This window comes from Lagopus leucura, unplaced genomic scaffold, assembly GCF_019238085.1.
Source record: "Lagopus leucura isolate 7727_CA_CO unplaced genomic scaffold, USGS_WTPT01 Super-Scaffold_100001, whole genome shotgun sequence".
NCBI lineage: Eukaryota > Metazoa > Chordata > Aves > Galliformes > Phasianidae > Lagopus > Lagopus leucura.
Window position 1 is genome coordinate 87,138,219 of NW_024962262.1, and position 27,442 is coordinate 87,165,660.

Below are 27,442 nucleotides of genomic sequence, written 5' to 3' on the forward strand. Positions count from 1 at the left end.
TTAGAAAACACATCTTTTTTATTAGGAACAAAAACCAAAATCATTGCAGGGAAAAAGGAAAGAAATAAAATAAAATAAAAAGACCAGACACCAAAACCAACAAAACCAACCATAAAAGAACAATAGCTGGGCACGAGCACACAGAGTTACAGGAAGTCTCTGCACTTTTCTCCCGACCTCACCACAGCACACAGCTTTGACCTGCTGCTGTTGGACGGCCCCTCGAGCAGGGCTGCAAAGGAAACCAGCAGCAGGTGTCATCGCGGAGACGAGTCACACGCTTTGTCAGCCAGCTCTCGCTCAGCTCATGGCCTTTGGGGAATGTTGGCACTGAAAGGAGACAGCGCAGCACCATAAGAGAAATCATCACTTCCCTCTTACCACGGAAAATCGGATTCCTACAGCATCCTTAAAAAGCAGAGCTGGGCTGAATCACTGCCAGCACGGCAAACGAGATCCAGAAGTCTTTGAAGCGGTCGCAGAACAAGCGAACAACGCGCAGCACAGCCGGGCAGCACCAGCGCGCAGCCTTGCCGTGTGCAGGCACGCAGCAGGGCACGCAGGGACCCGCCGGCTCCCCTGCCCGGCACCGAGATGCACAGTGCAGCAAGGGCTGCCGGAGGGACTGCGGGTTGCGGCTGTGTGCGCAGACAGCGCAGCGCTGAGGAAGCCTGCACGCACGGCAGATGGCCGGCTCAGCTTGCGGTGAGTAGCTAAACCGTTACACTAAAGGCAATAATGCTTGCGCTGATGAACGATCTCGGCGTTATAATCAGTGTTTCTGCCAAAATGAATGCGGCCAAGCCCCAGGCGTTCTCCTGCTGAAGGCAAAACAGGTGGCAACAGAGATTCTGGAGCTCTGGCACCCTGAGCAGTTACTCTCTGGTTGAAGATACGGGTGGTGTCTGGAGCAGCAGTTCAGATGAACACCTAGCGTAGCAGACACTTTGCTGAAGCCTTACTCAGACTTCTTGCAGGGCCCATGAGAAAATGCTTTGAAATTATAGAATCACAAAATGGCTTGGGTTAGAAGGGACCTTAAAGCCCTGCTGGGGGGTTAGAGTTGCCCACACAGCTCAGGCTGCCCAGGGTCCCATCCAGCCCAGCCTTGAAGGCCTCTGAGGATGGAGCATCCACAACTTCTCTGGGCATCCTGTGCTAGTGCCTCCTGATCAGAGACTTTCTAAGGAGATCTCCAGTGGTTCCCTGGTTCCTCCTGGGGTTGGCATGCTGCCACATCTACCTGTCCCACCTGCCCCATACAGGGGCATCTGGCTGGCAAAGATGGGAGGCATGGAGCGAGCAGAAAGCAGGAGGCATCACTCATTTGATGCCAGGTGTCCTTAGGGCTCTACAGAGTAACTGCGTGTCTGCTAACAAGCTAAGCACCAGAGAGCTGCCCAATTTTTCTACTGAACCTGCCAGCCCAAGGTCCTGAAGCCACACATGTAATCTTTTTTTTTTCCCTGTAAATGAGCTTAGCAGGCCTGACACATCGCATCTTCCCCCTGCTAAAATTTTTCAGACCAATTCTTACAGCAAGACTATGGGATGCAAAGGATGGGTGTCACGGGACTCAGGACAGGGTGGAACAGTGAGCGTATCAGATCAGTTATCAATTGGGTCAGGGAAACAGTTTGAAGCATTTTCTTGGCTTTCCACATCAGCTATCATCTCCTGATCTGGCATTTCCCCAGGCTCTGCTGCCACTGGGAAATTTTCTTCCACCATGGGCTGGGGCTCAGTGCCTGAATCAATCCGGGCAGCATCTGGAAAAGAAGGGAGAAGTGGCTCATACATGCATGCACTACAGTCATACCTGCAGAAAAGGTTTTCCCTCAACCCCCATTGCTGCTCCCCAGGCTTCTACAAGCCTAATTTCAATATGCTTCATAACTACTCATTCATTGAGCTGTTCATCATGGTTTCTCTGTAAGATACGTTGGTGCTGAAAGCTCTTGAGCTCAGCAGCCCAAAATAGGGAAGCCAAACCTATTCAGTTACATTTGAACCATAAAAACTGCCTAAAAGTACACATACTTAATACATTCTCACCTTAATACTTTTCACATGCAATTCTGCTGTTATTAATTTGTAGAGAAATTAAATGTGGGATGCTAAGACTGAGGATTTTTTTAGACAAAATAAATTCTACTTATTGAAGATATTAATATTAAGCAATTATCTGAATCACTTGCTTTTTTTTTTTTTCTTGCACTACATTTAACAAATGTTTTGTTAGTAATCATTTAAGGATGATGCTTCTTTAATAAATGTTTTTAATAAATTGAAGGCAGGGCAAAAAAGCATCTAAGGATAGAAAATACAGCTGAACAGGTGATATGTTGTGTGCAGTGCAGTGAAGAACAACAGCAGCAGAGCTCAGGCCATGTTATGACCTATGCAATGCCGCTCAGATTTGTGATATCTCTTCTGGCCATAATTCAGCAGCTGATGCATTACTGCAGAGGGTGTTGCCAGCATTCATATTTGTTACACAAATTTGAAGGAATCCCAGTGCAGAAAGCAGAGTATTGATATCAAATGCTCACTGGAAATTTCTGAAAGAGTTTTATCACTGTGTTCTCTTGACCATGCTGTGCTAAAGCTCTGGGGTTTCATTCTTTTCCTTTTTTTTTTTCTTTCCCCAAATTAAGGAGATACATAACCCTCTGACTGAAGGGGTTTAGCTCTGTTTACAGCATAGAATCATTAAGGCTGGAAAAGGTCACTATATCACTCAGTCCAACCTCCAGCCCAGCCCCATCATGCCCACTAACCCTCAGTGCTATACTGACATGATTCTTGAGCACCTCCAGGGACAGTCACTCCATGTCCTATTGGTAGATCATGTCCCAAGGACAAGGCCTATTAAGACAGTGCTGATTTTTATAAAAAAGCAACTGTTGAGAACAGAGAGGGGTGATAAAAACTGCAGGAAAGCTGCTCCGTTGGAGTGGGCGGATGGTTTTTCAGAGACGTATTTGAGCTCTGCAGACACTGGCACAGAGTCTGCAACCTGTACCCTCTGTGGGATGCTGATGAGATGGCTGCTGCTTCATCTCACTGCTGGGTGAAGGAGGAGCTACCCCTGTGTAGGAGCAGAGCATGGATGCTGTACCAACAGGTGCCCTGCTGCACCATCTATAGTGCAGACAGGATGTGGCACCTGGGCCTCCCCTTCAGACAGCTCCTCCCCAGCAGCCACACACACCCATTTTGTCCTTCACCCTCTCCAACATGCTATCTGACGTAAAATAAGTCACTGGGCCCACCTGGCATTGGAGGGCAGTCAATCTGGGCAGCTTGAGCCTCCACATGGTCTCCACTGGGGGGACTTTTCACGCCTTCACTGGACACCACCGACATTGTTATTCCATCATCCTTTTCTTCCTCTGTAAAGCCAAAACCAGAGGCTTGAAAGAAAGAGGTCCTGCACCATCCCAGCAAGAGGCCAGGCCACCAACACGCTCGTGCCTCCTCCTCACGAAGCCCTGGCTCCACTCCCAGAGCAAGCAGATGCCAAGGATGGAGGCCTGCTGCCAGCCTGCCAGAGACAAGCTTGGTCATGCTGGCGGGATCAAAGCTTGGGGTGGCCTCACTGGGCATGGGCAGAGAGCACCTGAGGACAGGTGCTGGCAAAATACAGCCAGCAGAAGCCTTCAGGTCCATTTACATCAGACCCAAGCAAGGTTCAGCTTTCTTGCCCATAGGAAAGGTTTTGCTGTGCTTGTTTCTGGCCAGCACATGTGAGTTGAAACAGTGAAAAGCAAGGCTTTCTCCAGGACCATGCTGGGCATAAGAGTTGCCTATCAGTGAGTAGGTTTCTGCTCCACTGGGCCAGGGAGAACTGGGTGGAAGAGCAGCATCCACCAAGGTGAGGCCATTTCATACCGAGGCAGTTTTAGCCCCAACCTGCACACACAGTTCTCTGGAAGACTCTTCTGGCAATTACGGATCCCCACTCACCTGAGGGAACGGGGAGGAACTTGTGCTTCCTCCTCATGCAGCAACAGATGAGTGAGGACACAACAGCCACCAGGATGGCCGCAGCCCCTGCACATCCTGCCAAGATGTAGATGAACCACGGGTACTGCAGAAGGTCTCCTGCAAGAGGACGGCATTATAATTACCAGGGTTACCAGGGTAAGCAAGTCTCTTTATCTCCAGTGGTGAATCTCCACAGCCAGAAGAGGACATTTGGGCTTCACTGTTGCTTTGGTTTGGATCAGGGATGCGAGAGAAGTTCTGAACTGTGGCACGCCATCATACATGTCACATCATTTAGTTATGGTATGGAGTTTTTTCCACTAAGAAGCTTGTGCAATCAACTACAAGGACTATTTCTGCCTACTCCAAAAAATAGCAGATCATCCACAAGCTTCAATCAGATTTAACAGAGAAGGTGGAGGTTTGAGAGATACTACATTTTAAGAAGTTCTATGAAAATAGGCAGCCCAGAGGAAGAGTTGGGCCTTAGCTAACATCTCCTGTTGAAAGAAGGGCCACACAGTCTATGCTGCTCCTGCAACTTGCATGTGAGACCCCAGACACGTGGATCACCAGCATCCCTGGAGACCAGGAAGTGCTGCAGATGTTCTAGGATGCACTGCATCCACATTATTCGGCAGAATGGTAAAAGCAATTGTAAGCATTTGTGCGTGAGATCACACAGTCTGAAAGTAGTTGGCTTTGGACTGTCCATTCCAGTCTCTTTAGGAACAGTTATCACATTTTTTAAAAGTCTATTCTAAAATTAAAGCAAATGTGAAATAACTGCCCTGATCATTTTATTTCCATTTTGATGAAAACTCAATAGTGTCAGAAAGCATAGGTGCGTATTGAAAATAGTCCTGAATATTTTTTCCTACAAATGTGCCATTTGTTCAAAAGGTCTTTCTGAGACAAAGTGTTCTGTTAAAAATCAGAAATACTGTCAGAAACAGTAAAAAAACATGAATAATAAAATCACTCGGTGTATGTTGATTCGATAACTTCTGATCCACTCGTTTTAGATCCTCTATGATCACAGCCCTTCTGCTGCTGGGAAACATATGGGATTTCTGCCAAATTGTTTTTTACTAACAAGAACTCAGAATGAATTTCATCAGCCAACAGGCTGCCCAAATGAGTGCTTTTACATAGATCCTGTATCTAAAGTGAGTAAACTGTGTTTAGCCTTTTGCCTGGAGCAAATAATAATCCACAAAATGAGTTAGTCCTTAATTCATTTACGTAGGTTGCTCCGAAAATAATGCCTCCTATTTATTTCCATAGAAACTGTAACAAATGCAGAGTATAATAACATCATTTGATAGAGCTACAAAACACTGTTTTTCAGTATAGTCACCACCATTAGCTGTGCATTTTTACCAGTGAACAAGAGCCTGCACACCACACTCATAAATATCTGCACCAGCAGAGGTGACCCACTGTTGCTGTTGCCACTGCTGAAAAGCACCATCCACTGCTTCACTGTGCTCACATGCACTGTTTGGTTTCCAGAAACATTCACCAAGTGCTGAAGATCAAGGAGTGTCCCTTTTTCCACGTGGAAGAATTCAATGACACAACTTTGCCATCTGTCACAGGGCAACAACATGTAATGGGGTGCTGGTGGGAAGGTTCAACTTCTACTGCTCTAGCAACATCTGCTTCTGATGTTGGAGGCCAACGTAGTAAAATAAAGGCATTACTTCCAGAGCAGCTCTCAAAATTGAACTCATTTATCTTCACTTTTCTAGTAAATAGAATAGCTCTAGATCACTTCTTATCAATATGGCTGCATTTGGTGGGGAAAAAGAAAAAAAAACAGGTAGAATTGCTGCTACTTCCTTCCTTTCATACCCTTCCCAACACGTTTCTACACGTAAGAGCCCTGTAATTGTAAGCAGAAAAACAGAGATACAGAGACCCTTCCTTGCAGCAGATTTAGGTCGGAGGACCTGCTGAACTAGCTTTCCTCCTGTCTGTAACTGGAGGTTCAGTCTGAGACAGAGTAGGAGAAGGAAGTCAAGGGGATGCTTTCTTTGGGAGGATGTGGTAAGGCTGCAAGGCAGCTGCCCAAGGACAGGAGACTTCGTTTTCATACCAATGACAACAACACCTTTGATTCCCATTGCAACAGACCAAAAAAGACATTTTCTGGCACTGCCATTACTCACCATAGCTGCAGGAGAGCACAATGGGCCTGGTCCTCAGGAAGCCATGATCGTGTTTAACCTTACATACAAATTCCCCAGGCACAGTTTTCTCCAGGCGAACTCTCTTCCCACCATCCTTAATACAAGCCTCATGGGCATTCAGCCGAGAATTGTTCAGCAGCCACTCAAATGTCATGCTCTCATTGCTGTCCACGTCGCAATTCAAGTCTGCAGTTCCATTGGGGAAGCACCGTGCACCAATGATTGGCTCTGGTCACACAGCACAGGGCAGTGGGGAATGGAGAGGGAAGAGAGATGATGAGCAGACTCAGCAGTGACTGAGAGCTCCCCGCTACCAGGAGGGCTCCCATCACATTCACTGTTAGCCAGGGAGCATAAGTAACCAGATTCTTCAATTGCCAGATCCCAGCCCTTGACAGCACCCACCCGACCGTACTGGTGACACTTGGTCAACATTTTGGGGACACTTTAAAAATATGGCACCTCTTTATTTTCCTTGTTGAAAGTGGAAAAGATAGCAACAGAAGACCGTGATCTGAGGACACACTAAGCTTCTGCTGGCCAAAGGCTTCTTCTATGATCAGTGGGTAATTGATTATACCCATTATAGCTTCAGAGGAGAGTCAGCCTTCTCATTGGCCAGAGGTCTGTACTTTTGCTGTTACTGAATATGCTTCTGTTTCAGAGAGGAATTAGCACAAACCATGCTCAAGGTAGGTACAAACACTGGACGCTTGCATTTAGATAGAACAACCCAGACCAGGACAATTTAAACTGAAAGAATGTACCGCTGAATTTCTCTTTAGTCTACTGCAAGGAACCAGCCTGCTTCCTACATCTGTCACACTGCAAATACATACAGGCAGGTTGTATGGTTTATGACAGTAGCCCAGAGAGGTTGTGGATGCCCTGTCCTTGGAGGTGTTCAAGGCCAGGTTGGATGGGGCTCTGAGCAGCCTGGTCTAGCATTAAATGGGGAAGTTGGTGGCCCTGCCTGTTGCGGGGGGTTGGAGATTCATGATCCTTGAGGTCCCTTCCAACCCGGGCCATTCTGTGATTTCTTTGAATATCTGTGCAAACATCCATGTAAGCGAGTTCAGAGATCTTTTTTCTCAACTATGATATCATCTTCAGCTTAAATTCACTACCTCCAGAAATACCTTGGAAGTTAAGGAAAAAATTTCACAGCAACAGAACACAAGGAGGAGACAAAAGTTCCCCAAGCAAATTCATTGAAATAGAGGTTAAAACCAGGACGCTTGGCAGTATTTGCATACTTTCAGTCCCCTATCTTTTTTGCCATGGTCACTGGCTGTCTAGAGCACAATTCAGCAAGGGGCTGAACCTTTTCAAGCCGTCTCTGTATGAAATGAAGCAACAAGCTGGATTCTGAATCAAAATGACCACAGTCTGTCTTCTCACTTCACAGACAGATGACCAGGCAAATGAAGGAAAGCAGAAATTCTGAGGCCAAAGGGATGATATCAGAAGACTGGCAAGGTAAGGTACCCTCTGATGGTCTTTACACATACAGTGCTGATCTCCAAGCTAGCAGTGGCTACCTGAGAACTTATATAGTTAGGTTTATTTAGCAACAGGGAGTAGTACATTAGTTTAAGAACCAATATATTAGTTTAGCAAAAGGAATCAATAAGTGATAGTTCTAAAAATTTCCATTTCAACTTTAGTGGGTGAACAGTCTTGTTTACCTCAATGATCTTGTACTGAGGACATAATAGAATACTTTTATTTTTTGCCTCAATAATTTTGCCTCACAAGAAGCACTGGAGTCATAATAGAACACTTTTATCTTTTGCACCTAATAAGTGTAAGGAGATCTTCCTCGGATTCCACATATATTGTTTCAGGTTTGCTCACTATGGCCTAATAAGCAATGGAAATTTTCCAAACCGGGGAAAAGCAGCCAAAAGGTCTCAGTGATGAAGAGAATGCTGGAAAATGGGGGAGAAGTGTGTGGGCACTTGACCACCTGAGATACCACTGAGCATGCCCAAAGGGACACTGGCATATATTAATGAGTCCTTGAAAAAGAATAAATATTTGTGCCAATGTATTGCACATGTACGTCTTAACAGTTGAAATGTAGAAGCTGAACTCTGAGAGGGTGCGCTTACTTGTCAAGTCGCCCAGTGCATATTGTGAGGAATAAAGGAATGCTGCTTTCTAACACTGCATTGGAGTTAGACAATTTTCTTCATGGATTTCAGATGACAGAACCAGAAAATGACATTTGGACTCTCACTACCATTTCTTGACTACATGAAGCAGTCTGTTCATGACAATCATCAGTAATACTGTTCTGGAAATGGACTGAAATCTTAAGCTGCATGGCTATGTACTGTGGATTCAGCTTTATAAACCCCTCATGCTACTGTCATACTGGGGGAAACAGCCTGTAGCTCAACTTACTGGCTCCTTGAAGGAAGGCTCAACAGACTGACATTATAGGTGTGAAAGCAAACTTGAGCTTACATTCATCATTACTGCTCCCTGAGACTTAACGAAGCTGTGCCTGCTGCTCCAGAGGTACTTCTAACTCCTAAAAGCTCAAGAAGTCTTTTAGAAAGAAGTTCAAATCAGCAGCTTCCAGCCAGAATCACATGTTCACAAAGTTATTTGTTGCTAACAAGGCCACTTACCAAATACTTTTAGTGTAAAGAGTGCTTTGGTATCATTGAAAAAAAACTCATACGTTCCTTCATCCTCTTTCTCCACACTCCTCAGCACTAGAGAGCCATTCTCCAGTTTCAGCCACCTCTCAAAAGAAGGGAGACACTTGGCCAACAAAGCATCATTTTTCACAGTCATGGAACAGTTATTATTATTCCAGGTCATTTTTTGGACATTCCGAAAGCTGTCAACTCCTACAGGAAACTTTGCTGAGCTGCCGCTGAACACACCAATCGTGGTAGCAGGGTCTGGAAGGAGAACACAGAATGTGGGCAGGGAGCTGGGCACATCCATCAATCCATCCTCAGAAGCCTCCCAGAAAGATGAAAGCCCAGACAAGAGGGACCTACCACTAGTGATGGGCTGGGGACGCCAGGAATTGAAAATCAGAGGAGTAGAAAGGATGACATTATGCTTTCTATAAAGGCTGGCTTTTTCTCCAGCTACCATTAGGGTCATGCACACACCATTCACACCCCTACAGACGTCTCAATAGCAGGTCTGTCCCCAGATTTTACATGATCCTCTATCATCTTCCCTGATCACTGACAGTCTGTACAAAGATCCTCAGGGTATCAATGCTATGGGTCTGGTGCAGATGGTATCAGAAACAATTGCTGTTTGCACAGCTTCCTTTGTTACCCAAAGGAAAGCTGTCACAGTGTTAGTCTGACTAAGTCTCATAGTATCCCTGCACATGATCAAGTTCCTGCACTAAAATTGCAGATGAGTAAATGGCAGGAACAGGACCGCATTGCTCTTCAGTCCCTTCAAACAGCGTTCTGCACACCAGGACCTTATGTTCCCCATTGAAATGCTTTTGCAGACACAGTGCACTGAGAAAATACTATATTGTTAGTTATCACTAGAATACTAAAGTAATAACAAGATTAATAATAAATACTTACTCTGGTCTAGCTGCCCTTTACATGCATTAGTAGTTAGACTACTTGATCTGTAGAAATCTGGTAGAACACTGAAAGATCTTAGGCTAAAATTAAGGTGTCAGCTCATCTAGGCAAATCCGTACCACAGCCTCATAAAGAAAAATCCCACTTACCAGCAGTAACAGTTGTTATCACCAGCAAACACTGCAAAATAAAAGGAGAGTTGAAATCCATTTTAAAGAGCTCCGTGCATCATATGCAGAGAAGACGATCTGGCTACAGAGCTCAGTGAATATAGCGTTCAGGAAATGATGTCAGAAGCAAGGGTGAAAAAAAAAAAGAAAAAAAAAGAAAGAAAAGAAACTCCATACAAAACCCCATACTGGACAGACTGAATAATGGTTCAAAATAGACCTGCAAGGTTGCGGGTGACTGAACTCAGACTGAACCAACAAGAGCTACGATGTGCTTTGCAAAGCCCTGTACCTTGGAGCTAGTTGCAGGCATGAGAACAGGACTAGAGGTGAGGGGAGGAGAAGGCTCCCCTGGTCATCATACCCCATTTCAGACGACCTAAATGCAGAGACCAGGCAAAGGGGAAACACTCATTTCTTTCTATCCCCCCACAAAGGGAAGAGAAATCCAGCCAGCCACATAAAGCACCGAGCATGCAGATGAGCTGGTTTTCTGCAGTGCCAATGGCTGCCACTCACCAAGTGCCACACCAGCAGGAAGGTGTGAGAGGAGGCTGCCCCTCTGCATAGAAAAGCTATTCTACTAACCTGAACTTTGCAAGGCTCTTCCAGAGACATGATGGCACCTGTGAGGCAAGGAAGGGCTCTGCACAACTGTCCCAGTTGCAGAATACAGGCTATGGGAGGCAAACTTGCATTCCAGATCTAGACTGAATATGACTTGAAAGCCAGTCTGGGTCTATTTGGAGATGAGACTGAAAAGCCAGTTCTGAAGAACCACTGGGAGCTGATTGTTCACAGTACCTGAGTGCAACTCTGTCACTCACCTGGTTCACCCTCATCGAGATGACTTGAAGTTCACTCGTGTTTGCCACAGAGTACAGAGGAGGATTACACAAGCAAGGCAGCAGAAACTGCCACAGCATGAGAGCCAAAGAACTGGATTTTTTTCAGACACACTTAGCAGATGCGCTTGGGAACAACGGTGACAGGAGTTCAGGATGCAGCTGCAGCTCTAATGCTGTTGTGCTGTTTCTTTGGACTTAAACAGCCCATTAAGTTAAGGAAGCTCCCCAAAGTCCAGCTGTGTGTATAAGCATGCTTCTAAGAAATGGTTAAAACCCTTGCATTGCGATCTGTACTATTATTCAAACAATTTATCTTTGCTTGATAATTCCTAATTTCAGCCAGCAGTCCCTCAGACTCCTTGGCAATGACAATGAAATCTCCCTCACACTTTTAGTGTCAGAGATCTGTAAGTTCACTCAGGTACCATAGAACCGTCCTATCTTTACTGTACATAGGACAGTCCTAAATTGATCTACGATGCAACAGAAATAGCCTTCTCTGAGAAAAGCAGTGAAGTGAGTCTTTAGACACTTGCAGCCATGCAGGGGGCAGGGGAGAAAGAAAAGTATTTAAAGAAACACTTTCGTTTCCTTCTCTGCAGCTGCAATTACTTAAAGAAATTGTCTTTCCAAATATTGCTGCAAGATAGGAGCCAGCCACCTGCCTTGGATGTTTGTGTCCAGCTTCATTTCACCTTCACATTGGAAGGGTGAGCTGGTTGAACTTCGGGGTGCAATGCTGTGGTAGAGACAGGAGGCAAAAAGGACAGCTCACATGAGGATCACTTCAGACCCGTGCCCCAAAAAAGCTCAGAACCTCAAAAAAACAAGATGTCCACCTAATGCACAATCCAGCAAGTGTTCAACTTCTCCTCTAGTCAGTGATAGCAGCCTTCCAGAGCTCACTTACAGATTTGCAGTAAAATGAAAGAAAAATATGGCCTTTCTGCTGTAGCTCCGTTATTACAGAAGACACTCTGCATGACGGTGACATTGCAGTGTCCAGCATTTAGTCTCCCTCGCAGTGACTCCAGGGCAAATGAGTACATTTATGAGTTCAATATTTCTGAGTGCTTGTGCTCCATACATCACATGAGATGTGAAGTCCCAGTAGGCTCCTTCTGTCCCCCAACACCCTTGCCAGCCAGAAGAGCTCACAGCCAGCATGAAGATGACAGCACATGCCCTGTCCTTGCTGCCATCCATCAGCAGTCGCTTCTTAGCATCAACTCTCCTAAATTCTATACCTAAGGTATTTTTCAAAGTTAGTGTTTAATCTTGTCTAACATCAACTAATGAATGCTCACAACACCACAGAACTTCAGGGGAGATTACTTCCCTTTCTTATTCACATAAGATGCAAAATTCTCTGACAAAAAACACCTTGTGCGGCTTAACAGAAACCACAAGTAGAGGGAAAAATGAAGTAACTCGCAGTTGGCAGGCAAACTAAAATCTTTTCTCACTGGGTGAGCAGCAAGCTCAGAGGGCCATTTTGTCCTTTCAGCCACTGACAGCACTGCTAATCACTTCAACTGAGGAAGGAAACTGGTTCCCTACATGGCACGAGGCCCTGGCCAAGCACCGGACACTGAGAAGCCTAAGTAAGTAAAGCAGGAAATATGCTGTGAAGCACTACGAAGAAAACTTGTTCATCTTAACTCCCACACCTGCCTTTAAATAGGTCAGTGACTGCCTGCAGTGCACCTATTTTTACTGTTACAAATGCACGCAGCCTGCCTTCACATGGAGCAAAGCAGCAGAGCTGAGCTCCGGAGCCTCGCTGCACAAAAACACCAAATAGGTGCAGCAGCTGCAGTGGCGCTCGTGGCTGGCTCTTCAGGCTTGAGCTACTTCTGGGGGTCAGCAGGGCCCTTGAAACCATAGGGAGAACATAACAGAATCACAGAGTACCCTGGGTTGGAAGGGACCTGTAAGGGTCAAGTCCAACACTCAGCACCACACAGGACCACCCAGAATTCAAACCCTACATCTGACAGCAATGACCAAACACTTCCTGAACTCTGATTCCGAGGGCCATGCCCACCGCCCTCTGGTGCAGAGCCTGTCCCTAACCCCCAGCTGCCCTCCCCTGACGCAGCTCCATGCCATTCCCTCAAACCCTGTATCTGTCACACAGAGAAGAGCTCAGCGCTGCCCCTCCGCTCCCTGTGGGGAGCTGCTGCTGTCATCAGGCCTCCTTTCAGCTCCTCTGGGCTGAACAAACCAAAGGACTTCAATGCAGGGAGAAAATTAGAAAAGCCAAAGCCCAGCTAGAACTGGACTTGGCTGCTGAAGTAAAGGACAACAATAAATATTTCTACAAATATATCAACAGCAAGAGGAGGGCTAGGGAGAATCTCCATCCCTTGTCGGTGACCAAGGATCAGGCTAAGGCTGAGGTGCTTAATGCTTTCTTTGCTTCAGTCTTTAATAGTAAGACTTGTTACTCCCTGGGCACGCAGCCCCTTGCACTGGCAGATACAGATGGAGAGCAGAATAGGCCCTGCACAGTCCACAATGAGATGGTTTTGGACCTGCTCCAAAAGCTGGGTGTTCACAAGTCCACAGGGCCGGATGGATTGTACCCTCAAGTGCTGAAGGAGTTGGCAGATGTTGTTGAAGCCACTTTCCATCATTCGTTGGCAGTCCTGGATAACTGGGGATGTCCTGGTGGATTGGAGACTGGCAAACGTGATGCCCATCTTCAAAAAGGGCCAGAAAGATGATCCTGGTAGCTACAGATCTATCAGTCTCACCTGGGTGCTGGGGAAGGTTATGGAACAGATAATCTCAGGAGCCATCTTGGACCAATTAAAAGTCAACCAGGGGATCAGGCCCAGTCAGCATGGGTTTATGAATGGTAGAGCCTGTTTGACAAACCTGATTTCGTTCTATGACAAGGTGACCCACCTAGTGGATGAAGGTAAGGCTGTCGATGTGGTCTACCTGGACTTCAGTAAAGCCTTTGACACTGTCCCCCACAACATTCTTGTGGAGAAGCTGGCTGCCACAGTTAGGACAGGCGTATGCTCCACTGGGTGAAACACTGGCTGGATGGCCAGGCCTAAAGAGTCAATGGAGTTGAATCCAGTTGGTGGCCAGTCATGAGCGGTGTCTCCCAGGGCTCGGAACTGAGGTCACTTCTATTTAACATCTTTATTAATGACCTTGATGAGGGGATTGAGTGCACCCTCAGTAAGTTTGCAGACAACACCAAGCTGGGAGGGAGTGGTTCCAAAAACCATCTGCTTGAGGGGAGAAAGGCACTACAGAGGGACCTGTATAGACTGGATCAATGGGCCAAGGTTAACTGCATGAGTCTCAATAGAGTCAAGTGTCTGGTCCTGCATTTTGGTCACAACAACCCCAGGCAACCCTACAGGTCTGGGGAGAAGTGGCTGGAAAGCTGCCTGATAGACCTTAGTGTACTGATGGACAGTCAGCTGAATATGAGCCAGCCAACAGCGTGCCCAGGTGGCCAAGAAGGCCAATGGCATCCCAGCTTATATCAGGAATGGAGTGGTGAGCAGGACTGGGGAAGTCATCCTGCCCCTGCACTCAGCATGGTGAGGCCTCACCTCAAGAGCTGTGTTCAGTTCTGGGCACCTCAGTACAGAAAGGACATTGAGGTGCTGGAGCAGGTTCAAAGAAAGGCAACCAGGCTTGTGAAGGGCTTGGAGAATGTGCCCTATGAGGAGAGACTGAAGGAACTGGGGCTGCTTAGTCTGGGGAAAGGGGGGGACGGGACCTTATTGCTCTCTTCCAATATCTGAAAGGTGCTTACAGTGAGAGAAAGAAGTTAGTCCCTTCTCAGTGGTGACAGAGTAAGGGGAAATGGCCTCAAGTTGCACCAAGGTAAGTTTAGTTTGGATAACAGCAGAAACTTCTTCACAGAAAATGCTGTTAAGCACTGGAATAAGCTCCCCAGGGAGGTGGTTGAGTCACCATCCCTGGATGCATTTAAAAACCCTTTGGATGTGGTGCTCAGGGGCACGACTTAGCAGAGGGTTGTTAGGGTATATGGTTAGGTTGTGGTTGGATTTGATGATCTTTAAATCTTTTCCAACCTGAGCAATTCTATGATTGATTCTAATGCATGGGGAGGGAAAAAAAAAAAAAAAAAAAGAGCTCTTGGTTTGGTAAGTGAAACTAACCAAGGATGCACCAGCAGAGCAAGAGTAACCAGAACCATGGGCATAGATGAAGGTCCTTTCATGTCAGTGACTCCACAGAGCTGCACAGGGCTGTCAAATGAAGCCTTCAGGTGATTACCCCCTCAGAATCGTTCAGGTTGGAAAAGACCACTAAGATCACCCAGTTTGACACCAACTCATTCCCACCATGCCCACTAACCATATCCCTCAGTGCCACATCTATGTGGTTCTTAAACACCTCCAGGCGCAGTGACTCTAACTCCCCTAGGCTGCCTGTTCCAAAACCTCACTGCTCCTTCTGAGGGGAAGTTTTTCCTAATATCCAGCTTGAACCTCTATAGCCCAACTTAAGGCCGTTATCCCTCATCCTAAATGATCCAATGTTTGCAAGTGTCAGGGTTGGGATTTCCGGAAGTCCCAGGATTATCCTGGTCACTGTCAAACCTCTGGTGAAGAGGGCCCAAGGGAACCATCTCTTGTTCACAGCATAGATGGATACTTTCACCTTCATCTTGCCAAGATAATGAAAGGAACATCTTCATCCTCCAAACACAGACGTGGACTTTGTTATGTTAAGGGCTTAGGGACAATGCTGACAAAATGAAATAAACCTGTACGGACAAGCATGCTGAGGCACCAAGAGAGAGCAAGGGGATCTCCAGCAGAAAGTCTGCCGTACCTCAGATTCATCTCCGTGAGACACACACCACTGGCCCTTGTCTCACGCTTCCTGCTACAGCATTCACTTCTGCTATGCAATGCTGAGACAGTCTGAGACCCACTGAACCAGATGCTGCTGTCCTGTCTAAAATAAACCATTCAAGTAACATTCAAGCACATTGCATGGAGGATGCTGAAGGGGCAAAGGAGACAAGATCCTTCACAGTAACCAAGTTGGAGATTTAATCTGCAGAAAGCCTCTGTCCAAAATAAACCAAGTAGAAAACATACAGTAGTATTTTTATCATGCATACTGTTGTACACTCTCGGAGAGAAGACATGCACTGTAATGCACAGCACAGAAGACCCATATCTTCAAACTATGGAAATGGCAAGGTGGAGAGAGATTTTCAGCTCTAATTTCTGACATTTCCCTGCATTTGTCACATACAGCTTTTCCCTCAGCTCTTCAGGGTTACAGGAGGAAGTCAGACTTCTGCTCATTAACAGCTGCTGTCATTCATATGCCTTCTCCCTCTTGCCATATCAGCGAGTACCTCCCACTTTTCTCCAGCCATCATCCAGCCCCAGGATTAGCACCTTAAATTCATGCCCACCCACCTGCAACCCCCAGCTCCACAACTGCTGAGCAGTCATATGAGGAGACGCAGGCAAATCTGAGAACTGAGCAGCAGGCACACAGAGGAGGCACTGTGCTATGGGGCTCTCAGGGCACTGGAGTACATCCAGTGCTGCGTTCCAGGTGAACAGTCCAACAGCAGGGTAGTGCATCACTCTGTCAGAACACTGCTGCCACATCCTCTCAGCCTTCTCATACACACTGCTCAGGGCACAGGTTCAGGATACCACTGGTGAAGGCACCAATTCTGCTGCCATAGCTCCCAGCATCAGCTATTGCCTGTCATCCCATCTCCATGCTCACCCATCACCCCACTTCCCAGTTATCCAGATCAACTGTAGTGATCACATATGGTTTCTGACATAGCTCTCCTACTTTGACCCACAGCAATCACAGGAAGACAAGAGTTTAACTATGGAATAATTGATAGACACTGCACGATTCACAATTTATATTTAGCGCCATTGTATGCATGGTGAAATATTGTGTGTTTGCTTTAAAAAAATTCTTATTGCCAAGCTGTTGAAACACATGGGTCCAGTCACAGAATTGTGGGAGTTGGAAGAGACAGTCACACACTCCCTCCTCAAGTACCAGGCAATCCTTTTCATCTTGTCCCAATTGTTCTAATTTTGTCTCGATTCATTTTTGTGTGCTAAAAACCAAGATAGCAAAAAGCCCCCATGTTGGAAAATGAACTGGGTAATTTCGTTCATACTGCCATCTTCAATTTGCTTAGATACACATTACTTACAAAGAGAAAGAGATCTCATAAGCTAAAATTTCCCTGAAGAATTCACTTAGCAATGTCTAAGCCTTACATCTACTGCGGTTGCAAAGAAGTTAGTACAAGGATAGAAAAATATTTGGACACAGTACAGGGACAAAAAGCCAACAAAACAGCTTTTCAGGAGCAAATTAGAGCACCTAAGAACTTTAAGAAGTTTCTCTTGAATAGCATGTATATTTTCTTTGACCAAAAAAAAAGAAAATCCAGCCCATCTAACTTCCTACTGTGACTCCAAGTGGTTAGCAAACCGATATCATCAAATGGCTTAGGTCAAAAGGGGCCTCACAAGAGCAGAGCAGAGGGGGACAATCCCCTCCCTCTCCCTGCTGGCCACCCCTTTTTTGATGCAGCTCAGGATACTTTTGGCCTTCTGGGCTGCGAGAACACACTGCTGGCTCTTGTCAAACTATATATATATACACACACACACATATGTATATTAAAAAAAGGCGCCCAAAGATTGAAATTCATTGTACAAGGACAAGATCTCCACTGGAAACAACTTAGGAGTCTACAAACTGAATGAGATTGAAAAGGGTTTTTTGTGGGGTCAGAACTTCAGCATGCAAAGTTGAAACAGAAAAGCAAGAAGAAAAGTCTTCGTTTGTGACTCTTCAACAAGATAGCACCTGGTTGAGGCTAAGACCAAAATAAATACGGCCATTTAAGATTAGATAATTCCTGCATATCCTGAAAATCTGAAGTAAGTAGCTTTTTCAGAAAGTGCAAATATGGCCTTCAGAGCTGATCTCTTATCATACGGCAGAGCAAACTGGATCAACTCTTAATATGGAGGAGAGCAGACCACCTTAGTGCCCAGCTCTCCTCTAATGGAGTAGTCCCTGAATAGGTCCAAACTGCACCACAACAGAGTTTGCTTTGCAACAAATGTACAGCCAGACCTAAGCCTTCTGAAGATCAGGAAGGTCACCATGAGACTGACTTTCACACCTTGAAAGATTAAGAATATTGACTGCAGGGATTTCTACCTTATACTTTCCAGTCCTCTATAACAGCACTTCTGATCACTTGCACATATGACAGTTATTGTTATAGAGGCTCACACACTAAAGTGAATTTCTGATGACACTGAACCTTAAAGCACTCCCTGAAAACTGAGAGGTATACAGATCAAACTGATACTCATCCCTGATTCTTTTCTTTGGAGCACTTCCTTCTATACATTTATTTTTATCTCACTGGAGACCGAAACTCTGTATTTTTGCCTGTCTTGGAGCTGGGGATCTCTCCACAGTTAAAAAAATCAGGGAGGGAAAAAAAAAGCAGCAGTTTGTCATTTGCCAATTCTGAAATGACAACTTGAGAAATTCACCACTTAGATTTTTTTTTGCCTAAATCCACAATAAGACTTACTTGCAAAAATATATTTCATTACTTACTGATTCAAAAAGCAATGGGGGAAAAAAAAAAACCAATCGTGGACAGAGATGGTATGCATTTTCACATTTCAGTTAAAAGATTCTCAGTTCCTAACTGTATCGTAGAGGCATCATTTATAGGTTGTTAAAAATTCTTTTATGTGCTACAAGGAATGCAATGTAGGGATAAAAGTAACTCTGAGACACTTAGCGCAGCACAACAAAACATTATCCTTAAGACTTCTAAATCTACCTTACACGTGTAGTTGAAAGCCTCTTTTGTAAAGGAGATAACCAGATACATCATATCTCTTGACAGCATACTTCCTTCAATCCTCTTGAAGTGCACTCTTGAGAATTAAGGTCCTGTTAGGTAAGGCATGATATCTACTGCTGACTGAAGAAGGCTGATTCCTCCAGACATTCAGGAGGATGAGAGATACACAACAGCCATCATATCATAGGACAACCTTGCAAGATTTTCAAATACCATAAGTTCTGGATAGATTTTGGAACATTCCTATCCAGAGAGAAAGACCTTTTAAAGGTTTCCTCTCTGCTCATCTCAGATCCTCTTTGCCTCAGTTGCCTACTGCAGTCAGAACCTCCTTTTCCAAAGTCTTCAAGGCTATCCACCTAATACAAGGAACAACCTAACAAACTGGCACACTTTAAGTGAGCCAAGTCACAAGTCTCTGCAATTTAGGCAAAAATGGGGTCACCAGCGGCAGGTCACACTATAGGCCAGCTATTGTGTTTCTACCATAGCACAGATGTAACTGAGGACAACATTCACTTTACGTAAGAGCTCTGATCCATTTTTCCTCTTTTCCATCATACCATGTTTACACTCTTCAGGTGTTGTAACCAATTGCACAGGAGGTCATCTGCTCTTTCCAAGAGCAGCCCCCCTACAAAGTCAGGCTCTCTCAAACACAAGTTGTGATGCAGTGAATTAAACTGGTTGTTGTTCCTGCTTCACTTCTCCTGTTTCCCCAAGAGCTGATCACATGCACCTAGAACCCAATACAGTACACCACACAGTTATGCTGGAAAAAATATACTCTCAGATACAATTTGAGTGGACTAACTCTCCATCCCACATATAGAATGTTACTGAGAAACCAAAACAAAAGACAGCATACAAACAAGGCTTACCAAAACAAGCGTGCACAGCATAAACTGATGCTGAAGAAAGATGGGTGATGTTGGTTGTTCTCAGATGATGTCAGCTCATCAGGCACAGTTACACTACCACAAGTCTATCTGATGTGCCTTCAGAGTGAAGAAGATGCAAAGGAATACCCTGCTGTCTTTAATCATTTCCTCACTACTACCAATAAACAGGAAACCACTGATCACAGAAGAGATACCATATGGATCAGAACGCATCCAATCAATCTGGTTTACTCTTGTAGACACACTGATACTTGTGTAAATCACTACAGCTGAATAACCTTATAAACAATGGGTTCTTATGTCCTCACTAAGCACACATGCATTCTCAAAAGAGAAAATAAAAAAAAGAACAGCTGTGTGCTGAGTCTGCAACCTCTTAAAGCGTTGGGAAATAACAGGAGCTGCTTCATTGTCTACAGCAGCAGAGCACAGCTCTTGCCCTGAGTGCCTTTGCAGCCCCAGAGGCTTAATCACCTTTCTGTTGGAAGATGAATGACAGTGCTCTTGGTAACTCGCACATTTGTGTGTGGAAGTTCACAAGCATTGATGAAGAATTCTATTCTCACACAAAGAGGAAAAGCCAATAAACTTCCACCAGTCACCTGGAAACAGGGGAGAAGTCTGAGGATCACACAAGATATCTGAATTAAGTGCAGGCCAGTTAACCATACTTACAGTTCCCTGCACACAGGACCCAATGCCATCCCATCATCCAACACATCTGTCTTTAAGCTTTGTGATTCTCTGTTCCTCAGTGGTCACTGCAGTGTATGAGGTTCATAGCTGACCCTACTTGAGCAGGGTGTTGGCCTAAATAATTTATTTATCCACTGATCCTGGGTGAAGAAGTGCACATTTTCACTAGCTGCTGATCTATTCTCAAGTTCTCCATCCTCAAACCAAGTGACCTAGGACTACTCCTCACTGTTCCTTCACACTGTCCATGAGCCTTGGCCCTTCGTAATGTTCCTCCCCTCTCCATTTCTTCAAGAACAATCTAAAGTCATCCCAGCATGATCGGTAAACTATACTCAAATAGCAGCACTGGGGAATCCATCTTTACATTTCTCAATTGCATTAATTCTCTCCTCTTTCCATTATTAGTGAGAGATTTAATTACAGTTACCAAGGTTCCCCATAGGGCTGGGAAAGCTAGGCTATCCTTTCACCTGATGAGCAAATTTAAGCCATACCTCCCTGAGGGAAGCTGCTACACTGTTGAACAACTTCCACTAATGGTACACAGCATTTTGTTCTACGTTTGATTGGTCCATAACACAGGTAATTACAAAGCAAAACATGGAAGACTGCAAGACTTCCATGACTTTGTTAATATTTAATAAACCAGAAAATTTCAAGATAACCCTTTACTAAAGATCATTGTCCGTGGATCTGTGAGAAGGTCACTTTGAGAACTGTAGTTGCTGCTTCTGTAAGAAGTAATTTTTAGGGGAAATCTATTTGAAAAAAAGTGACCTCAGTTTTCCATGATTTCAGTACATGCAGTTTATGCATGACTCATACAGCTAAGCATGGACACACATTCTAGTGCTACTGCCCCTGTTCCTTACCTCTGATTGGAAAATTCTGCCTTACCATAAGCACAAGCATTCATGAAATAACAAAATGTTTACTTACCAGGCACCAGCTCTTCAGTAACTTCTTCCTCTGTACATTTTTGTAAAACAGCAATACATACCAACTTATCTTAGCTAGTACTAAAATCTGTCAGTCTCACCTCTGCACAGGGAAAGATGATGGAACAGATCCTCCTTGAAGCTATTCTAAGGCACATGGAAAAAAAGAGGGGTGTATAGTCAATAATTATACAGAGATTAGGCTTGGTATGATGTAAGATCAATAACTATACAGATTAGGCTTAGTAAGGTTATCACAGCAGAAAGATAATCAAAATAAACAAAAACGCTCACTGGTGCTGTAGGCTCACAGCAAACTCCACAAGAAGCAGTCTCCAGAGAGAGATCCTTCCTCAGTGACAGTCAGCTCTTAAATGGGGTCTAGGAGAGGTGAAGCCAGGCTCCAGCCCTTCCTGGTAGCACAGGAGAATTGCTTTCACCTGTTCTCCTGCAGCTGACTCGTTGCTTGCCTCAGGTGGTCAATCAGAGGATCAGGCTGTGGTCAAGTTCCCATACAGGGGTTGACTTGAAAAAACTAATATGGCTTCACAAAGGTCAAATCCTGCTTGGACAACCTAGTGGCCTTTTATGATGGTGTAACTGCATCAATGGACAAGGGAAGAGCCACTGATTTCATCTATCTAGACTGCACTGAGGCCTTAGATGTGAACACTCTTCTCTGAATTGGAAAGATATAGATTTGATGGGTGGACTTTTCAATGGACAAGGAGCTGTTTGTGAAATTATTCCCAGAGTTATGGTCAATGGCTCTAGGCCTAAATGGTGATCAGGGACAAGTGGTGTCCTTCAAGTCTATACTGGAATCAGTGCGGTTTAATATCTTCATCAACAACATCAACAGTGGGATCAAGTGCACCCTCAGCAAGCTGGTGGATGACAGCAAGCTGAGTGGTGCATTTGATATGTCAGAGAGACTGGGTGCCATCCAGAAAGACCTAGACAGGTTTGAGCAGTGGGCCCAAGAGACACTCATGAAGTTCAACAAAGCCAATTGCGAGATCTTGCATCTGGGTTGTGGCAACCTCCACTATCAGTACAAGCTGGGGGGTGAAAGGATAGAGCATAGCCCTGCTGAAAGGACTTGGAAATACTAGCAGATGGCAAGCTGGACATGAGCCAGCAATGTGCCCTTGCAGCCCAGAAAGCAAAGTGTGTCCTAGGCTAAATCAAATGTGGCACGACCAGCAGGCAAGCAGGTGAACCTGCCCCTCTGCTCTGAGCTGGTGAATCCTTACCTGGAGTGCTGCATCCAGACGTGGAATCCTCAGTACAGGAGAGACATGGACTTGTTGGAGCGCATCCACAGGAGGGCCACAAAAATGGTGCAAGGGATTGAACACCCACACTATGAGGATAGGCTGAGAGCTGGGGCTGTTCAACTTGGAGAAGAGAAGGCCCTGGGGAGACCTGAGAGCAACCTTTCAGTGTCTGAAGAAGGGCTGTAAGAAAGAAGGGGACATACTCTTTTGAAGGGTCTGTTGTGACAGGACAGTGGTTTCAAACTTAAAGAAGGAAGATTTAGACTGGGGTGTCAGGGACCTAAAGGCCCCAGCTGAAGAATGATCCTGAGATGGAACAAAGTATTCTGACAGTTTAAAGGGAACTGATATTTGTGGCTGTTGCTGACCTTGGTAGTTGATCTTGTTTTTGCAGGGACATGTTTTGCAAGCAGGTGTTCCACTTGGGCTCTGTGTCACACATTGGCAGTGCGGGTACACTGCGCAAGTGGAAAAAACCCTGTAGACCATGGGCGGAATAAAAGCAGGAGAAAGGCTGTGGTGCAGGAGAGAGGAAAAGCACACTTTAAAGCAGGGGAGGCCCTGCTGGCACTGCCTACCAAATCCACCACCGGCACGTTCCTTCTCTCCCCTTTTGGGCAGTTTGCTGTCTCTCAAGGGTCAGTAAGTTATAGTGCACTTGCTTAGGGAGTTTCTGCTTATGGGGATTATCTAAAATGGATGCCTGCGTGTATACGAGTGAGTGTATGCTGAATAACACCCATAACCCTCTATGCTTCTCTGAGCACATGGTTTGCTTGCCTCTGCTCCTGAGACATCCACTCTTTCAGATCCAAACGTACCCTGAAACAACTAGATATAAGGAAAAGAGTTGTTACAATAGGGGTAGCAAGGCACTGGCACAGGTTGCCCAGAGAGGTGGTGGGTGCCCCATCCTTGGAGACACCCAAGGTCAAGCTGGGCAGTGCTCCAAACATCTGATGGAGCTGTAGGTGTCCCTGTTCATTGCAGGGGAGTTGGACTGGATGGCCTTTAAAGGTCCTTTCCAATTCAAACAACTCTGAGCTTTTAGGATCTATCTGGGGGGGGAAAAAAAATAGAAAAAAAAGAAAGAAAAAAAAAAGCACCACAGAAAAAATGCTGGACTGATGTTCTGCAGTACTTTTCTACCCTTAGGAGAACCACATTCTCCGTGTCACACCACCACCACCGAAACGCACAGAAGATGGAGAGGGACACTCCATCTGAGACTGCAGGCAGAATTTGCTTCTGAGTTTCTGCACGTCCTGTCCAACAGCACTGAGCAGCACAACAGTGAATGCAGCATGAGGAAGTGAGACAAATTAGAAGAACTGAGTTCTGATGGTCAGTCTGAGCTGAAAGAGATGCTACAGTTTCTGTCTGCAACTGAAGCCAAGTGATCTGTAACGCCCGCAATTACAGCACTTTACAAACGGAAGAGGAAAGCCTTGACCATAAGTTGATTAATTCTGAACTAATTTTAAGGGTTCAGAAAACAAAAAAATACTTCATTACTAACGATTTAAACGTTGCATGTCTACATGAAGAAATATATATTTGCTCAAAGTTCAGAAGATTGGAGGGTAAAATTAATCATCTTCCTTACGCTTAATTGCATTCAGCCTTGAGATACATACTTCTATGAGTTCTGTAAATTTGGCTTATATATACTTTTGTATAGCTATAGTTATACATACATCTCATGTTGCTGCTTCTGTTTCTGTTCTCTGACTGGGAAACACTGCTTTACTACTGGTAAAGTTGCTCTACAAGCATTTACATCCATTCTACCTTTGAATACATGTGCACCATAGCTTACCTGGAGATGAAGAGAACGGGCTGCTGAGGGATGTCTTTCCCAGGGGGACTCATTTTTCCAGGAAGACACCTCTGATACAGTATTTCCTCATGGAGGGCTTCCTGAGCACAGCCACACAATATTTAGCGTAAAGGCATCAGAGGAACACAATTTCTTCAGACCACAACTCACCAAATTGGCTAAAGGAGGCAAAGGGAAATGCTGAAGTTTAACAAGGAAAGAAAACAGACAGAAGAACACAAACCACATGGTCAGGGAATATCCAACAAGGATCTTTTACTCCCTTTCCACCGACATTTTCCTGCTGCTCCATCCCATTCCCCTCTCTCATCTAACCTCTACTGATGCTGAACTCTTCTGCCCAATCCACATATGGCATGCTTTGAAACTCACTGCTCTATACCATTTAACCACAGTCCTCTTCTTTAAAATTGAATGACTGACATATAATTTCAGAAGTCTCAGACTGACCCAGCAACTGAGAATGAGCAGAAGCAGAAGCTTAGACACAGCTTTAAAACTGCAGCATATGTTTGTGAACCAATTGCATGGTCAAGAAATGTTGGCTGGGACTTTAGATATTTCATGAATATCGTGAAGTCATTTCATGAAACCAGATTTGGGGTAGTAGGGGTGAGCAGTGAGGTTTTTCTTGTTCCTTTGGCTGAAGAGGCTCATGTTTCTGGCACTGAATGCATTTGAACAGTGGTATGGAGACACCAAAAGGAAAACTGCCCAGGTAAGGAGTAAAAAGATCAGATGAGAATCATATTGTGAAGCTTTGTGTCTATAGCAAAGTGTGAGCAATCACTTCAGTTTCTGGGAAATCTACTGCAAATCATGATAGGAATGTACAAGACATCTGTGATGGGCATGTCTTCAAATCTAAGTAACGATGGCTGGCTGTAGAAAATTCACAAAGGCTGGATATGGAAAGGTAACAGTAATACTGAAATCAAAGCAGAAACATCTTCACTTGTCCTGCAAAGACACATTGTTTTAGCTACTTCACTTGATTTGACAAAAAAATTTTGGTTTTGCAGACTTTTATAATGATTACACATTGAAGTGGGCAATATACATGCAATATACATGCAATATACATGCAATATACAAACTAAGAAGAGGGAGAGCTTTCATATGTTCTAGAGGACTGTTATCTTTCTGTTTTCTTTGGAATGCTTTAAACACATGCCTCCAGGTTACTGTTTAAAATGGTCATGCAGTCACTGAATAAGATGATATTTGCATGCATTGTCACAGATTCAAAATACTTCTCTTTTCAAGGTTTTCCCTCCATTTACATACTTAGTAGGGCTTGACAGTTATGGTTTTACTTCCTCTTGCACAAGGAACAGCAAACCGTTTTGAAAAGGCTGTATTGCTTCTCCATTAATTTTAATCATACAATATGAAAGCTAGAGTGAGCATTGTCCAAACAAGATCACATAGGCTGTATGCTAATTCCAACCGGAACTGCTTCCGTCTTCTGTCAGTAACATTAACAAAGTGTGCCTGTGTTTGCTCTTTGCATCAAAAACTTCTGCCAACATCACACCCAATTAATTATCACATAACACTCCCCCCCTAATGCTCTGGAGGTACCATGTAGGTACGTGTTCCATTAACTTGTCTTTTTCTTGTTCTAGGGACTGGACACAGTGCTCCAGATGGGCTCTCACTTGAGTGGAAAAAATCATCTCCCTCAACCTGCTGACAACACTCTTCCCAATGCAGCCCAGGATATTGTTGACCTTCGACGTGACAAGAACCTGTTGGTAGCTCACATTAAACTTGGTGTCCACAAGGACAACAAGGTTCTTCTCAGCAAAATTTCTTCCAGTCGCTCAGTCCCCTGTGGATACTGGCATGTGAGGCTATTCCTTCCCAGGTTCCACAATTCCATTTGTTAAACTTCGTGAAGCTTTCTGAAACTTTCTCCAGCCTGCCAAAGTCCTTCTCCTGGTGTGGCAGCCACTCCTCCCAGTATTGTGCTTTCTCTGCAGGTTTGCTGGTGATAGATACTCTGTCCAGTGTCTGTGTCAGTAGTGAAGTTAAGCAGTTATAGGGTCAATATCAATATCTGGATATACTACCAAGAACTGGTTAGCCACTGGATTTTGTACCACTAGTCACAAAATCCCTGAGCCCAGCAGTTCAGCCAGTGTTCAGTCCACATCAGAGAGTTTACTCCACTTACACTTCATGGGTTTATACATGAGGAAGGCATGGGACACAATACAGAAAACCTATTAAAAGCTGAGATAAGTAACAGTGCTCTCCCCAAATCCCCCAAGCCATTCATCCCACTGCAGAAAGCTGCCATGTTGGTTAAGCACTGCTTTCACTTTGTGAATCCGTGCTTACTACTATCACTTTCTTCAAAGAAAGCTTAGATGTGCTGTAGAGAAAATGAATGAGTTCTCTGTAGTACGTTTCAGCTCTGTGGTACGTCCCAGAGCTGATTTTCTTCACAGTTGCTGGTATAATGCTGTGTTTTGGCATTAAGAGAAAAACTATGTTGACAACACACCGATGTTTTGGTTGTTACTGCATAGTGCCGTACAGAGCCAAGCACATTTTAGTTTCTCCACTTCTTCTACTGTCCTGGCAGCGAGGGATCTGGTAGGGCACAAGGAGTGGAGGGGGGACAGAACCAGGACAGCTGACCTAAACTGCCCAAAGGGGCACTCCATGCATATGGCATCATGTGAAAACTATATAACTGAGGGGAGCAGCCACCGCTCAGGGCCTGGCTGAGCATCAGTTAGCGGGTGCTGAGCAATTGTGTTGTGCATCACTTGTTTTGTAAATATATATATATATAATAATTAGCATCATTACTATTATTTCTCTCTTCCTTTTCTGTCCTAGTAAATGATTTTTATCTCAATCTGTTGTTCACAGAGCAGTTTTTACTTGCTTTCAAAGTTGTTTTTCTTAACTCTGGCCACGTTATTCATCACTCTGAAAGCTGGTCTAGGCGTATTTATGATTTTTCCAGCTTGTATATAGCATATGCTCTTGTTATAATACGATCCGGTTGTGGATTTATTTTGGTAGTAGTACTCAGCAGTGCCATCATCCTCGCACTTTAGGAACCTTATCGTGGAAACG

At 44.8% G+C, this 27,442-nt stretch overlaps 1 protein-coding gene and 1 long non-coding RNA gene across 2 annotated transcripts; one reads left to right on the top strand and one right to left on the bottom strand.

Annotated features, from left to right (window-relative positions):
- On the bottom strand, positions 1–10,011 carry LOC122177761. The gene is made up of 6 exons (XM_042867469.1): positions 9,916–10,011; positions 8,825–9,103; positions 6,165–6,413; positions 3,970–4,107; positions 3,276–3,395; positions 1–1,769 (listed from the first exon to the last, which is right to left on the bottom strand). The coding sequence occupies exons 1-6, from the start codon at positions 9,974–9,976 to the stop codon at positions 1,609–1,611; spliced, it is 1,008 nt and encodes a 335-aa protein (XP_042723403.1). The 5' UTR covers positions 9,977–10,011; the 3' UTR covers positions 1–1,608.
- LOC122177762 lies at positions 570–27,103 on the top strand. The gene is made up of 3 exons (XR_006178140.1): positions 570–705; positions 7,594–7,664; positions 25,975–27,103. It is a non-coding gene; the product is annotated as an uncharacterized LOC122177762 (long non-coding RNA).
- Positions 27,104–27,442: the final 339 nt, after the last annotated feature.

Coding starts and splice junctions, on each gene's coding strand:
- LOC122177761 (XM_042867469.1), bottom strand. CDS start 9,976: ATGGATTTCAACTCTCCTTTTATTTTGCAGTGTTTGCTGGTGATAACA. Junction 4,108..6,164: donor TGTGCTCTCCTGCAGCTATG/GTGAGTAATGGC, acceptor GTCCTCTTGCAG/GAGACCTTCTGCAGTACCCG. Junction 1,770..3,275: donor TGACTGCCCTCCAATGCCAG/GTGGGCCCAGTG, acceptor CTTCTTTTCCAG/ATGCTGCCCGGATTGATTCA.